Source organism: Astatotilapia calliptera, chromosome 8, assembly GCF_900246225.1.
Source record: "Astatotilapia calliptera chromosome 8, fAstCal1.2, whole genome shotgun sequence".
Classification (NCBI taxonomy): Eukaryota; Metazoa; Chordata; class Actinopteri; order Cichliformes; family Cichlidae; genus Astatotilapia; species Astatotilapia calliptera.
In genome coordinates this window covers 9,387,109-9,403,881 of record NC_039309.1, presented here as the reverse complement: position 1 = coordinate 9,403,881, position 16,773 = coordinate 9,387,109, and the positions used below count along the sequence as shown (strand labels likewise).

General features: G+C 39.0%; 1 protein-coding gene across 1 annotated transcript in view; it reads right to left on the bottom strand.

The window, feature by feature from the left end:
• LOC113028238 (melanopsin-A-like) overlaps positions 1-12,598 on the bottom strand; it is a 33,337-nt gene extending 20,739 nt beyond the window's left edge. Inside the window, exons 1-3 of the mRNA XM_026178350.1 lie at positions 12,173-12,598; positions 5,626-5,762; positions 5,355-5,488 (exon numbers count right to left, since the gene is read on the bottom strand). Of these exons, the coding sequence (XP_026034135.1) occupies positions 5,355-5,488; positions 5,626-5,762; positions 12,173-12,295 (394 nt within the window). The 5' untranslated portion in view covers positions 12,296-12,598. The remainder of the gene's footprint in view (positions 1-5,354; positions 5,489-5,625; positions 5,763-12,172) is intronic.
• Positions 12,599-16,773: the final 4,175 nt, after the last annotated feature.

Sequence of the window (16,773 nt, the reverse complement as noted above, 5' to 3'; positions counted from 1 at the left end):
ACTCTCTAACTGCAATGTTTAGTTAGGTTTAGCTTTCTATTCCTAAGGGGAACATTTTTGCTGGTTGACCATTTGAGATCTATGCTTCATAGTCTATACAATTGGACTGTAAGAATTTCTTAGAGTCAAGTGACAAAAACTGCATTCTTCAATTACCACGTGAGGCTTGCTCCCTGTTGAAATTCCCAGCTATTAATAATCCAAAAAGCATGGTACAAGTAGGAAAAGAGCTAAAAGCTCTGCAGCTTCATAACATGTAAAGTGTTCAGTTCCCTTTTTATAAATGTATAGCACCAATTTGCAACAAAAGTTCCTTCACAGTGCTTTATCTTATATAGGCCCTATAGTGAACCCTATGAAGAAGAACTTTGCAACAGTGGGAAGGAACTTCCACATCACAACCTAGCCATGAGGACTGCAAACAGATGTACTCCTCGTGACGGTCTCGAGGCAGAATAAATGGAGAGAGTTGCATCAGGAAGAACATTTGGTATAAAATAATTGCCAAATCAAAAATAGCCATTATCATGCAGGCATTGTTGTGTTAGCAATGACAGACACGAGTGCTGTTGACCGGCAAGGTGCTTGTTGTAACTAGGATACTGCTGAGTAAAGAGAAAGAGGAGACAGCGTGTTTGAAGGCAGGCTGGAGGAAAAAATGAAGAGCACAGGGAAGGTTTTTGGATGTTGTGAAGGAGGACGTACAGAGCGTATGAAGGAATAGGGTGAGATGGAGGCAGGTGATTGATTGGTGATGGAGCAGGTGAAAGATAAGGAATGTCTTAAGGGTCGCTATGACTAACAAGTGGATACCAACACAAGCAGCAGTAGGTAGTAAGGGAACCTCACAAACAGGTGGTTGACATCATGATGGCTATTTCCATCTATTATGTACAGTTTGTTGTCACATGCAGCGTTAGCATGAAATTCAGTTTTTCGATCCTTTTTTTTTCAATTATCACGGTAAAAAAAGACCCAAAACAGTTTATTTAAATAATTTGATTGGCACTTAATTTCATGCTACATTTCGAAGTATAATGAGATAAATGAGATATGAAATGCTGGAAAAGAGCTCTAGGTTAGCGATTACACTTAACATCATTTGCAGACAAGTGTATGTGGTGAATTAGAAATGAGAGAAAATGTGAGGGAAATAGAAAGCAGGGAGTGTGAAACCTAATGTTTATATAATGAAAAATGTGTCAGAATATTTTAACATGCTGTCTTTTTTTAGAGAGACACATTGTTGGCATATTTACACTTAATGTATCCATGAGGAAATCTAATAGATACACTTGTGGAAATATATTCATGCAGATGACACGCATGACAAACGACAAGCATTCACTCATCATTTCATCAGCTGTTTTTCCTCCAGGCTCTAGTTTTGTAATTACCATTGACCTGTCACACGTCATATAATCACAACATCAAGTCCAAGCATATGACAAACTCTGTGCTGGCTTTGTGATGAAACTCAAACAAATGCAGGCGATTAAGGCAGTTTAATATAGTGTAAATCAACACATCTGTGTGTGTGCGTGTGTTCAAAAGCCAAAGTTACTGAAGCTAATAAATTCCAGACTGGTTCACAATAAACAGCAGATGTTTTCTGAAGAAGAACAATATTTTTAAGTCCTGAGGCATTTGCTGTAACAACAATGCTGAGAGCATAGTGAAGTCCAAATGCTTTATAAGAGGGGAAAAAATTTATGAGATTGTTTTTATGCAAAATGTGAAAATATGCAACAAAAACCGACATTTAAATCTAAAAACAAAATAATAAAAATTGTCATTTGCATATGGTAGATAAATTAAACTACAACGTCCAGTGAATATCCAGAAGAAGAAAAAGTATGGCATGTGAAAGCATCAGATTCATTAGAACCAAGGTGGACAAATAAATACATTCAACAATTTTAAATGCTGAATAATCTATGATATCTAAAATGTTTTGCAGTGTTTGGAATTTGGCTGGAGCTCATTTAATTATGGCATCTTGTGACACTTTATCTTTATCCATTTTCTTTGTCGCTTCACCAAATAATGTTGCAGGTGTACAGTAGCCAATCCCTGCTGATACTGGGCGATAGCCAAGGAACACCCATCAGTCAATCATAAGGTTTCCACACAGAGAGACAGACAACAATTCACTCTAACAACCAGCCAACAGTCCATCAAATGTAAAACCTGCTTGCTTTGAGTTTCACTTCATTTGCTCTTCTTGTTTTCATTTGATTTTTTTCCCCTAGCAGCTTATTTATATCACAGGATACTCAAATCAAAATATACCATCAGTCACATTTTTCATATTTCTCATATTTAAGCCCCTGGATTCATTCATTCATTCATGTATAAAAACATGTCACAAACACCAGTAAAAGCTATTAAATCGATAACAAGAAACTGAAAAGCCTTGATAGCTGTATAGGATCAGTCTTTGTGAAGCAGTTTTAAACTTCAGGTGATAGCTACATAGCCCTAAACTATAGCGACTCTACACCCACACTTGTGGGTAAATGTGTTAAAAATACCACCCAGTTTGAATGTTATCGATCTATTGACTGACACAAGTAGGTGGTCTCCTACAATCTTGTGAAAAACCAAGAACACCCCATGAATTAGCTGAAACACCTTTAACAGCAATAACTTGAAGTGATTGTTTTCTGTATAACTTTATTAATCTCTCACATCGCTGGTAAGGAATTTTAGCCCGTTTGTTTTCATGGGGTTTGCATTTGTCTATTCACTGCTCTCTTAAGGTTCTGCCACAACACTTCAGTCTGGTTACTGGTGCTGACTGTTAACTGTTATGACCAAACATCATTACTTTGGTATCATCTGTCCAAACAACATTGAAGACTTGTGGTTTGCTTAGTGGCAAACACTCAGCATGTTATCGTGTGCAAGAAATTAAATGTGCTATTGTTTCTAACATTTTGAATGTTGCATTTGAAAGCTTGTCAATAAATGTGTGTCAAATATAAACATACTGGAATAATATGGGTAACTTCAACCTCTGTGGTCTTCTAGTAAATCAAATCAAATCTATGTGACATCATTTCATCAGTGGGGCAGTGTTTGCCTCACAGCAAGCAGGTCCTGGATTTAAATCCAGCAGCTGGCTGGGGTCACATTATCCATGGGCCTGTGTGGGTTCCTCCTGCTTGTTAGACACATTGGTTACTCAGTGTCTGTGTCTCTATCTTAGATCTTTCTTAGTGATAGACTAGTGAGCTGTCCAGGGAGTACCCTGCCTCTCAGCCCAGGATGGGCAGGGTACCACATTGCTACCCTGACAAGCGATTAAGAAAATGAATTAATAGATGGCATCATTTCATTGTGTATAATTGTTGCCTGAACTGAAGAAACCAGATGGTCACTAAAGTTTATTCTTTGAGGAAAATCAATGTCCCTGCAATAGACAGACTGACAGATCATCCACCTAACCTCCTAAAACTGCCACTCACAGAATCCCTAGAGCAGAGGTTGGCAACCCATGGCTCTTTAACAGCTAAACAGATTACAATTCGGGCTAACCCTAACGCTATTAATAAATGTACTCCATGTATTAATTTAACCTCTCCCAATTACATCTGTCATGCATCTGCCCTAAGGCACAACAGAAAAATCCCATTATTAATTAATGTATTGAGATTTTGTTTAAAGGTACAGTGTGTAACATCTTGCCACTAGATGTCAGTACATTACAGATTGCACCCAAAATAAAAACAGCTTTCTTACCTCTCCCAGGTCAAATGCATAATCTTAGCTACTGTGTCTGCTGTGGGACAAACACCTCTAGCCATTGTTCATCTGCAGTGAGTGTAGGTTTTTGGGCCACTGTTTACTTCAGCTATCAATATGTGTTCCGGTATATTTACTTCAGAGGAGACTATAAAACCTTTTGAAAGCAATCTGATATGAGCTGATGTATCAGTGAAGCTCACTTCTGACCAGTGACACCAATCCTGAGATGAGTTGTTGAGTATATTTGACACTGTTAGCCAGCTTTCTTTGAAGTGGATCTAACATTGATGGACTCTGGCTTGCAGCAAATAAACTCTCAATGATGTGAGAATGTAATAAAATTATTTATGTGTTTATCAGATGGAAAATGTAATCTTTGGGACACTCAAGCCTAACATTAGCTTTTATATTTTCTTTAGCTTATAACCAGCTGTTGTTGTTTAGCTGGCTTGTTGTTAGCTTTCTGCTGACAATATGTAATTGCAAAAATATTGAGAACAAATAAGCATGTTCATGCACATTGTCATGTCTTAAAACCCTGATTTAAATTCAAGAGATGAGGCTTAAGCTGACGAGAAAGAGGATGAGGAAGAAGAGAGTGCAATGGTGGGGGAGGAAATAACCGTGATGAGAAAGCGATGATGAAACTATACATGTAAAAATGTCAAAAACTCATATACAGTTTAACAGAGCTATCTGTAATCTTTAAAATAAAATAAACGTATTAAGTGTTCAATGTATGTGCTCGATTCTCTAGCCACATACATAAAACATTATTACCAAAAAATGTCCACCTCACTATATTTAAGATGATGGGGCAATGATTTGGCTTCAACAAACAGGTGCTCACTCATATGTATTTTTAATGGATTCATTTTATTTTATTTTAGAACACATTAGGTTTAATTTTACATGGATATTCTATTCACGTGAAATTATCTTAAAAAATGACTTACTGCACCTTAAAAAAAACACACATAAATTGCAAGACTCACCCGGTTTACTTGCTTTATTTTTTCATTTCATAATCTGAATCTTGTTCTGTCTTTTACAAAGGATAACTGGGTAGGAGGATGGCGAAGGCTAGAATTAAAAAAAAAGGAAGCAAACGCCCCCCTGCAGTAACCACCGCTGAGACTTGAGCTCCAGCTCTGACAGCCATTGGCTGTCTTCATCAAGGTCAGGACACCTCCTGAAGGCGCCTCGACTACCAGTGTTTGATCAGTGGAGTGTGTTGCCTCTTTAAAAACCTCTCAATACGACATCTGCTAATGAATGATACCTCCCTCCGAATGCATTCATGTAAAACACGCTATCATCCTGCACATCTGATTATGAGTAACCCTACTGCACAGTGTTTTTTATTTTAAACTGTGACAGAAAAGCAATCATACGGGGTGACAGCTGTGTTTCTGTGTGTGTATCTGTGTGAGAACATTCACTGAACTGTATGTCACAATGAAAAGGTTAAGGTTACAGGTGGAATTCAAAGTGTGCGTGCCTGCACATATAAAAGACTGTTTAAAGTCTGTAAAGTCTGTAAGTGCAACATGTTACGTAATTGAGTTAAAAATGTTAAGCTTTGTATGTGCACAGTGTTGCACCTTTCTTCCCAAAGATCCAGTGTTTGTGCATGCTGTTGATGAAGAAGATGGGCGTCTGCGTGAGACACATGAGGAAGTCTGTGACTGCCAGATTAATAATGAAAATGTTGGATGGTGTCCTCAGGCTTCGGCTCCTGCATACAAACATAAAGCTGTCATGCTTAATGAACTGGGAATAAATAAGTCACAACATATTCTATTATCAGAGAGATATGCAAAAGTAACTGTGGGACATTCATTTAAATCAGTCACATAAGCAGAAAAGAAATACCTGCAAAAAGCATATATGACCAGGAAGTTTCCCAGCAAGCCTGTGATGCCTACAGCAAGGATGACAACACCAATAGTGTAGTGAGCGTGGTCTGGAACATCTACGGTTGGAAATGGGTAGTCTCTGACCATGGAACCCTGCAACAGGACAACAGGAAGCAATTGCTTTTAATTCATGAAAGGACAGTGAAGAATTCAAAATCTAAAGAAAAACTGAAAAAGAAAAGGAAAATAATAATTATTGTAGTAATTGGGATGATTTAAATCTCATTAAATCTTAAATGGAGAGGAATAGAAGCTTGCAGTGGAAAGGAAAACAAAACAAATACTCATGTAAAAAATGGGCTTAAGCTGTTATTCAGCTGTAATTAATATAGACAACTATGTATACAGTAGGTCTTGAGCCACCCCTCATTTAAAAAAAAAAAAATTGCTAGAAAGGAGGAAATGGGCACAAAATGTGCGAAATACATTTTTGGTACGACCACCTACATTTTTAAACACAGGCTGAAATCTTTAAAGTTTTCTTTTCATTTCTTTAAGAAGTCTTCACGAACAGTTGCCAAGGTTACTTGAAGGACAAAGCTCTTCTTTGGATGTTGGCTGCCTTTTGTTCCATTCTCTGTCAAGACGATCCCACAATGCTTCAAAAATGTTTAGGTCCGGGCTCTGAGGTGGCCATGCTTGACTGATAGTGTTCTATTGTGTGTGTGTGTGTATGTGTGTTTCTTTTTCTTTATCCAGGTATGCTTTTACTGCATTGGTAGAAAGTCATTGTCATGTTAAAAAAATGAAGCCACGACACGTCTTTCCAAATCGTATTGCATGGTTGATCAAAATGTTGCTGCACCCTTTTTTTGTTCACAATTACATAGATTTTGACAAAGATCCCCAACACCACTGATTGAAATGCAGCCACTCACCATGACAGAGCTTCCAGCGTGTTTTACATATGGCTGCAGACACTCAGTGTACATATTGGCAACAATTTGGACTAAACATTGTTCAAATTGTTGATTTTTATTGATAAAAAGTCAGTGTTGCCACTATTTTTCAGTCCAGTTCTTATGTAGTTTGGCATATCTCCATCTTTTCTCCCTTTATCTCTTTTAAAGACGGACTGCTTGACAGTGTCTCTTTTACTGAAACCATTTCTGGTGAGGCTTCAGTGAACAGTAGATGGATCAGCTGAGGGGCCAGATATCCGCTGTTAAGTCCTTGCTAGATGTTTTTCCTATTTCTTAAGAACGTGACTTTTAGATGCTGTTCACCTGCTGTAGATAGTTTTTTCTTCTTCTTCTTGTTCTTTTGTACTCCACTTCTCTAGCTGCCTTCATTCTTTAAAGACACACTGCACACCATGCTGACATATGCACCAAAAGGGAATTACTTTTCTTGTGCAAAAATAAAATTTTATGCCCGTTGAACTGTTACCGTTTGCAGGTTAAGGAACCAAATGCAGACATAGGAGACAGGTGGAATAAACAAAAAGCACACCTTCATTGGTGGATAAAAGTTCAATAATGAAGTCCATAAACACATAAACTCCTATAAATCCAGCAAGAAAAGTGACCCAAAGTAGCACACTGGGAGACTAAACAGATGACTTAACAAAGGACTAAATAAAGGACTAAAGGATGATGTAGTTGTCACACACAAAGAGCCAATCAAGGGAATGAACCACAGCTGAGGGGAAGACACAGGTGCACACAATCAGCACAGTCTCAGGGGAAAATGTGAGACTGAATACAATACACAAGAAAACTAGACAGCAACGTGAAACAGGAAGTGAGTAACAACAATTAAATCAAAAAACTTGGACACAAAGGTAAACTTGACACGGGGGTCCTGCCCTAATTGATATGACTGTTGGGATTCTGTTTTGCTATGATGGGCCATCAGAGTTTAATCAACAAATACCTTAATTGAATTCTGTATATCAATAAATCATGTTCAGTTTCTTCTATTGATCGCTCCTTATTGAACTTTAATATAATCAAGAACTGAAACTAAGAACCTAAAATGGCTGAATCACAGGCCATGACACAAATTACTATATCTTTGCTATTTATGACAGATTCAACCTGATTTTGTGTGTGTGTGTGTGTGTGTGTGTGTGTGTGTGTGTGTGTGTGTGTGTACAAAACGTGAGTTAAGTGCCTTTCTTTCTTTCTTAAATAATCCATAGGTCAGTGCTAAATGACTTTAAAAAAATAAAATGTATTCCTCTGAAAATGGTCAGCTACGTGGACTAGACTAAAAATGGGTGGAAAAGCAGCCAGTGTCTAAAGAAAAACTTAGCGTAGCATCAGAAAGCCTTGACACTATTTCTCAAGACCACTTTAAAAATAAAATGACCCAAAATTTGGGCTCTTTGGAAGCTAAATATAAAGAAATGAAAGAGACTAAAGACTTTTGCACAGTGCTGTGCATGCAGAATTATGGGGTTTTGGTCAAATCCATGATTCAGTTCATGCCACGGTTGGCTATGATTTGGTCAGTACTAAGTACCTTAACTGATAACATTGCATTTGCACTTATTAGCAGGAAAATTTGTCAGTGCATCTTCAAAACTGGATGCCCTTTTATCTATATTAAAATACATTACATTGAGTCCTAAGGTTTAAAGTCAAATACAAAGAATCAATTTAAAGAAAGTGCCACAAATTTATCCCTAAAAGATGCACTTAGTTATATTCAACCACTTGGCATTTTAAATGAACTGAAATAAACCAAGGTTGGGTTTTGGGGGGTTTTTGTTGTTGGTTTTTTTTACCTCAGAAGAAGAAGTTGCGTGTTAATGAAAGGTTTTCATTTGACAGCACCTTATTTTTTCTGAGACGCTGTTTCACCTGAGAGCACACAGCTCCACTTCAGAATTCATATCAGAAATCCTTACACACCCGCCTGCATGAACACTTCCCTTTTGACTCTCCCTGTGTTTCTTTTAGACAGATGCACACCCACCCACACACATATGCACACGGTCCCCAGAACTAGCTCTGCTGAACTAAATCTTCCTCAGCTGCCCTACCGGTCAACTGGAACACGCATATCTTTTTCATTAATCCTGGATGCCACATTTAAGTGTGCATCTGTTTTTTTCTGCTTATTTGACATCTGTTTCAGCTGTTTTTTGTTTGGTTTTTTGCAGAGTCACAAGCTCTTGTTTTTAAATGGAGGAACAGTAGAGTGAGAAAATTGAGGCACAGTTATGGAGGCTAATGAGTGAAAATGTGGTGGAAAATGAAGTTTGCATGCATGCATGATGCTGTCATGAGGGATGCGTTGGATAACACAGTTCAGTTTTTCTCTGCTGGATCTGCTTCTCCTCCATGGCCACTGATGATTCCCAATTTGCATAATTTCTCACCTTCCTGACTTTTCCTACAAATCTCTCAATCACTCCTTTCTTTCCCTCTGATGTCCTCTGATGTCACCATTCTCCCAGTTTGAGCAGCTTAGGACCAGATTAATGCCGATCACATGACGACGAGGAAGGAAGGAAACAGCGAGCTGCATAGCACGGAAGGCTCCTCGTCCTCTATGCATTTTCCTACGAGACTTACAGACTAAAATGTTATCTTTATACTCTTGATAGTTAATATGTCTGTGAACGCATACTAAAGCCAGACGCACCAGCATCGCTGAGTTTTTCCTCATCGCTGAAAAACAGCTAATACAAATGTAGTGGTCTAGTGACTGTTTAATGAACAGTGAGATAAGACAGGCAAAGAAAAATAAATGAAGTGAAGCATAAAATTAAGATAAGGGATATATGAGATTGTGAGAGACATCGAAGAAGAGGAACACGAAGAAGAAAAATTATAGGAGTTGAATCTGAATGAAATTAAGACATTTCTTTTGTTTTTAATAATAATAAAAATAAGAAGAACATAGATGCTCATATTTATATCAGTATTTGTTTTATTCTGATTGGGCGCTCCATACAAACAAAATGTTTGAACAGCAGGTGGGTGGAGCTGCTGTGCTCACAGACAGAGCTGTGTGCTCCAGATGACCATATTAGGGATATCCCCTCTCTTTGACAATGAGCGAAGAGTAGAAAAAACTGAGCTCTGAAGCATGAGCTTTTGGCTCACACCGATTACTTACAAATGCTAACCTCAATTTTGAAGATTTGTTTAATTTGAAAATGTGAAGTTGTAACAGTCAGTACTGACGAAAATAAGAAAAAGCACTGTAGGTCCCTCTTAAATATCTGTAAACATAAAGAGTTTTCAAGCTCAGTATCTTCCCCACACACATGCACAGGCACTGATGAATCTGTGTGCAAAAATTATTAAATCAACATCCTTCTGATGCAGCCATATATGATAAACATAACTGCAGGAGATTCTATGTTTTTATTAAAAACAATTCTGTAGCCACTCAGATATCAGTGAGCTATAGACTTCTACACATATTAGGAAATAGGAACCATCTCTTATATTTAAAGAGGATCTTATAGTCAGTTCAATACTATAAGTTCATCTTTAATCAAGCGCCTTTGATGCTTTTGTTTAGCAGTTCAGAAAAACAATATTGGCATAATCCCTTAAAAGATTTTTTCTGTGAGTAAAATATCTGGGTGAAATCTGGTTGTCAGGAATTAATAAAAGATCATCTAAGAAAATTAGTTATTGGATTTTGTTTTGTGTTGATGTTAGTGCACTGATGTGTGTTGGACATTCACAACCACAACTGACCAACAGGCTGCTGCAAGGAACGTCCATCCAGTTTTTAAAAAATATGTTAAGGTTGTATATTTGCACAATTAAAACCTCATATTCTGGATTTATTCTAGGGCTTAGTTGACTTAACTTTAATCATGTCCTGTCACTCCCATATCTACTGAATGCAAACATAAACAAATAATCAGTAACAGCAATCCAGCAGCCTATTCTATCTCTTTTAAGTGGTAATAGCCTTTTTTCCTTCAGTTGTTCTGAGGCTTAACGGGATTGATAAATGCTGCAGTAACTGCTCAGCTGATTATCTGCTCACTGAATCTGCCACACCTCAAGAGCAAGTTGTTAATCAGCCTATCAGCATGTTGGCAGAGAAAAGGTTCTCTGCGTCTTCAGAGGCAAACTCTTGTGTTTACCAGGTATCAAAACACGATTACAAAAGGCCACCCACTCACTCATGCTCTATCATAGTCTCCTTTTTAAGACACAAAGCCACATGCACGTATCATATCAGCACTCACACGAGCTGTGCTCAAATGTATGTGCATCCATGCGCACTAACACACATGGACATTTTAAACTGGCTTATGTCCTTGTAGAGATTGCGGATTAGATAGATAATTAACAAAATGCCACAAACAGTGGAAAGACGAAAAGAGAATCCTAGAGAGGAAGATCAAAATGAAAACCACGTTTTTATCCGGAGTAGAAGATCCCATCTGTTTCTCCAGAAGCTACCCCCAGGCACGGCTCTGTTATCAGCTTTTCCCAGCACTCCCGTGAACACCAGACCACATAAATACAGTGGTTAAAGGCTGCAAGTCTGAGCTTCAAATTCAGAATCCAAACTATACCATTCCCACTTGTTGAACTACATCCAGTGTATCACTTCACCCATGTGTTTCTCAGTACATCTTTAAATCTCCTTTTATAAATCATTCTTAGTCAAGGTCAAAATGGGCTCATGTGGGGCAAAGTTAAACAGTATCTTGTGTTCTATATTCAGTACACACAGATCGTCTAGACGATCACGATGCTACAGATCTGTTTAAAGGGATTTTTTGGATGCGGTGGGTAAACTAATCCTACTCTGAATCAGAGAGGGAGACAAAGAGAAATAGAATCTGATATATACTTGAGGCTGGGTAATGCTTTCCAGCTTGAAAATAACTGTAAATAAGGTAACAGAGGTGTGGACGACTTTAAAACAAATTTCTAAAGCAATTACAAGAAAACAATTAAAATCACTTATCGGTTTGTTTCCATGTGCCTCTGTGCGGACAGAATTTACAAAAAAAACAAAAAAAACCCCAGTAAAGTTACGTTAAGTCACCTGGAATATTAAAGAACTGTTATTAATTATTAAGTGGATGATGTCCCTGCAAACTGGTATATGAGGACTATTATAAGAAAACTACACGAGGAGCAGGTTAAAATTGATTCGCGCTCTCACCACAGAAGTTAAACCCTAAATACACCCACAGCATCTCTTTACAGCCTCAGCGGAGCAAGCCAGAGAACCACCGGTGATGACGGGATTTGCGCTGCGCTCCTGCTTTCATTCAGGTCCCGCGCTGAATGAACAGAGCGCAGATACGCATGCATGGGGAGGATCCCGCGATTCATTCATTCACAGAGAGGTGACACCTCGCGCACTCTCACTCTCAAACATCTCACGTTTTCTGAATGAAAAAAATAGCGAGTTCCTTTGCCCGTTTTTTCCCCCATTTGGGTGGGTTGGTTCACATTTTCGCCTCCTTTACGCATCGATGCAACGCGCAGGGGCTCTCCAGTACAGTCGAGGGATAGTCATTTAAACAAGAAAGGAGAAATCAAGAGTTGTAGCGCGATACTTACAGTTGTAGCCATCGATGAAAGCTCCATGGGCCGGCGAGGGCTGATGGAGGTGATATTCCAGGGTGTACGGGAAGTCGGGTCCGGTGTCGGGAACACCGGTCCAATTAGGAGCTTAGAATCCATTAAAGATCCAAGGTGGTTAATGGAAAAAATAAAGATGTGTGTGTGTGATAAAGTGGAATTGTCAACTGCTGATTCTATATATGAGGTGGTCTAAGAGTCTAAGTGGCCAGTCATTATTCCTACCCTGCTTTCATATCCCACTCTAACAGAAATGTGCTGTTAGTACAGCAGCTGTTGATAGGGTGGGAAAGACCTGCTCTCTCTCTATCTGTGCGTGTGTCTCGCCCAATCCCTTCCCGGGATTGCCTCGGAGTGTGTCAGTGGGTCTGCATATGTACAGGAACACAAGCGGGCTTTAGTTTTTGTTTGTTTATTTAACTTCGAGGAATGAGTGAAGTAGTGTTTCTCCAGATTTGCCTGTTTGCACAGCTTCTCTTCCTACTCCCTCCTGGGTTGGAATTATTATATGTCGTTCCTACTGGTAAGAGTTAAAGTAAGAAAAAACAAAAAGAAGAATTATTCACTAGATTGTTAGCTGCCTCCTCCACATATGGCGTTGAATGGTCATTTATTGCTTTTCTTGTTGGGGAGAACCAAGTTTTATGTTGGCTAGCTACAGCTCGCAAAATACATGCATTTAGGTAACATTAAGTAAAAATCTGTATTTATTGCGTTGCTGAGAAATGATTCATTGTGAATGACCCAATTGCAAACACTAAAGAATGAAGGGATACATTAATCGATGAGGAAAAGAAAAATGTATTTGAGTTGATCTTGTTAGATTTTCATTCTAATGTTGTACTTGTAAAGGAAGTGAAGTAAAAAAAACACACAAAAATGAAGTATTAAAGAAATATGATGACTTAAAGAGATTTTGGGACTGCCTCTTAATCTTCTCATTTTTGTGTCCAATCCTACTGTGAATCACACTTGGAATTGTTTGGATTTACTGGCTGGTTGGTTTCCTGTAAGCACATTCCTGTGCACTTGGGAAATAGTGAACTAAGGAGGTGTATTGCTATCATTAGCCTACTTAGCTATGACTTACAGATCATTGTTTCAAGAAATATTTGTAAATTGCAATTTTATAAAGAAAGCGATTGGAGGCTTGCTCTGCAGTTGCTTCAAAGTCTCTTCATTGAAGCCTTTTAGCTTTATTTTGCTATAAAGCTATATTTTTTTGTTTTATTTTACTAATGTTACTAAAAGAGTTGTTGTTCAAGTCTTGAGCTGAAAGATGAAGCCAGTGCGGAAGCCCCAAAAGCTGAAGTTTATCCATTGGCCATTTGAGGGTAGCTCCAAAAGTAGGTGCATTCACACAAAGTATAACATTAAAATGCCTAAATACCATTTAAACCAGTCTTGATCTCTGTAAATAGTTTCTTCCTCCCTTTGTTCTCTTTACCTCAACTGCCCTTTTTGCCTTTGGACTTGTTTTTAATTTTTTTTTAGCACATTAAGGCAGACTAAATCCTTCCCCTGTAACCCATTTTAACATTTATATAACTGTCTTTGCTGCGGTCTTTACTTCTCAACAATAACATGTTGAAAATACTTACTAAAGCCCTTTAATGCTCTATAATACACCATAAGTGCCCTTTTAACTGTCTTAACCCTACTTACGTTAACTCCCCTCTGTTATACCACAATCTTGTATGTGAAGAGTATCTACCACCTCTCTCGGGTCGGACGTCTGTGGCTTGAGGGCATCATGCTTTATACATTTCTGTATCTTTCTTTGCAACCAAGTGTCCACACACATTCATACAACATACAAGTTTAGGGTTTCAAGATGTTTAAACATTTTACTTCTGTCTTCTAGACTTTGCACTGAACTTTCTAACAAATAAACTCATCCTTCCTGCATACTTGCTGTTTATTTTGATTTTATGTGTACCGTGTGTATTTATGAGAGTGTATTTGAGGCCCTCTGGCTGCTGTAACACCCACAGAATCGTTGGTCCCATGATTCAGAGTACTGGCTGATATTAAGAGGATCAGAATGTGGGTCTGGACTCACACAACAGTAGCATTATACAAATAACACATTTAATACACAGGACTAAACAGTACCGCTCTGTGTGGCATGATCCTTGCCCTTCCTCCCTCTCTTGCTCAGTCCTGCTCAGGTTATACAGGTTATTCTTTCTCCACGTCATCCATTAGGCTCCTCACATGCAAAAATAATTAGGTTACATTAAAATGACCTGGTTTTAGATCAGGCAACCCATTGTATCCAGGATATTGCATATATTACATATTTGCTTGTTGTTTTACATGTAAATAAACAATATATCAGTTTCGACAACCACAAAATCCTATTAGGCAGCATCCAGTGAAAGTAAACCTAACTCAGTACATTGCAAATAAGCAAACACAAATAATTTAACTGCTAGTGCAACAATAAGCTAAAGTATAAACATAAGCTCCCTCAATGAATTACAACCTTATCGTGATAGAGGGGTTTGTGCATTCCAGTAATCCAAGGAGCTCTGCTGTTATTTGGCCTTTATAGGGTCTTTCAAGGCAAACTGGTCCTGAGTGGGGGGCAAGACAAAGAGTGATGCTAAATCAAAGCAATTTGCTGGACAGCATTGGCGTACCCACACATATAGTGATGGTGCACTGGGAACCACTGGCAGATACCGCCATGGAGACTGGGGACACTAAGTCTGAGTGTGCCATGTTCCCCACCTCCATTGCTGAGATGGCTGCAAGAGTTGTGGCTTCAAGGTTGGTGGTGCCTTTTGTGGCGGTAATCTTAGAACCAGATAGTAGACACTGGAGGTAAAAAATGAGACTTGTTAGGGTTGGGTAGCCCGTGAGACTCCAATGGCTGCTGACAGGTGCTCCCAGTAGAGTGCAAGTCTGGCAGTGGCTGATGCAAAAACACAGGTGTGGGAGGAGTTTGGTGAGACCATGGAATAAGACTTTTGGCTAGCCTCAAAAAGATTCTCATAAAACATTAGAAAAATCAAGAGGGTGAAGTGACACTCTACTCATACTCTATACAGTGGTAGTGGGATTCTGCTGCCCTCAACTGAGGATATAGTCAGGCAGTGGAAGTAACACTTCCAGGATCTCCTCAGTCCCACTGTCATCCATTCTGTAATGGAAGCAGAGTCTAAGGACATGGGGCATGACTGATTAGTTAAAAAAGTGCTCAGTGGCAAAGAGGTTCATCCTTAGCTCGACCTTGATCAGGTGGTAGCTTCCAGCTTGCACAGGAGTGGCTCAAGCAATGAGAATCTGCACTTTCACCTTGACCAAGGCTCTCGTGTGGAAAAGGCTGAAATGTCCACTCTGAGTCTGGGACGAGTTACTACACCAAGTGAATGAGTTTAAATATCTTGTGGTCTTGTTCATGAGTGAGGAGAGAATGGAGCATCAGATTGACAAATGGACTGGTGCAACATCAGGAGTGACGCTTTACTGATTTGCTGTGGTAAAGAGAGAGCTGAGCGTAAATACAAAGCTATCAATTCAATGGCTGAGCTATGTTCCTACCCTCACCTATAATCACAAGCTCTAGGTAGTGACTGAAAGAATGGGGTCACAGATACAAGTATAAATTAATTTATTTTGAAAGGTGGCTGGGCTGTCCATTAGAAATAGGGGGAGGAGCTTGGTCATTCGAGGGACTTGGAGCAGAGCCACTGCTCCTCCAGATCATAGTGAGTCAGTTGAAGTGGTTTGAGCATCTGATTTGGATTCCTCTTGGACATCTGCTAGATAAGTTGTTTAAGGATGTCCTTCAGGGGGAAGCCCCAGGGAAGACCCAGGACTCACTGGAGAGATCATGTCTCTTGCCTAGCTTGGGAACAACTAGATTAACTGGTGCCCCCACAGCCAAACCTGGATAAGCGGCGGAAAATAGATGGATAAAAATGAGCTTGTAGCAATGACCTTATTTCATTTCATAGTAAGTCAAAAAGGGTGTTTATTACCCTGGTTCAAGGTTCACTTTCTCTTTCTTGTATGAAAAATGATTAAAAATAGTTAAAGATAAAAAATACCTTTATGTCGTAAGCACGAGAAAGAATATTCTAATCACCAAAGTTATTCTAATCCCACTTAAGGCTGGTTCCTTATGTGTTCCCCAAGTGGTTGGCGGCAGTTTGTGGAGGTTGGTTCTTGCAGGATGAAATTGGACACAAAAAAGATCTTCACCAAAATACCTCCAAGTTTGGTTGCCAGCAAATGCTAGCTAACTACTAGCTGAGCAGTAGTACAGATTGGAAGAGTATAACATAAATGGAGAAAGATTGCCTTCAAAGTAAATTCAATGCCTTTTGAAAATTCTAAATATTTCAAAGGGCGCAACTTTTAACAAACGAAGCGGTCTCCATGTGTTAGTGTCACATTTTTCACTGCAGCTCTGAGAGGAACTAGACAGTGTTTGTAGACAATCTGCCTCTTTCATTCAAACTACAACTTCAATAACATGCTTGTGACCAAGGAGGTTTTGCCAACCAGTGAATACACATTTTTCCTAGAGCCAGGTGGCTGCCAGGGGCTTACGGTCTGGTTTGCAAGCT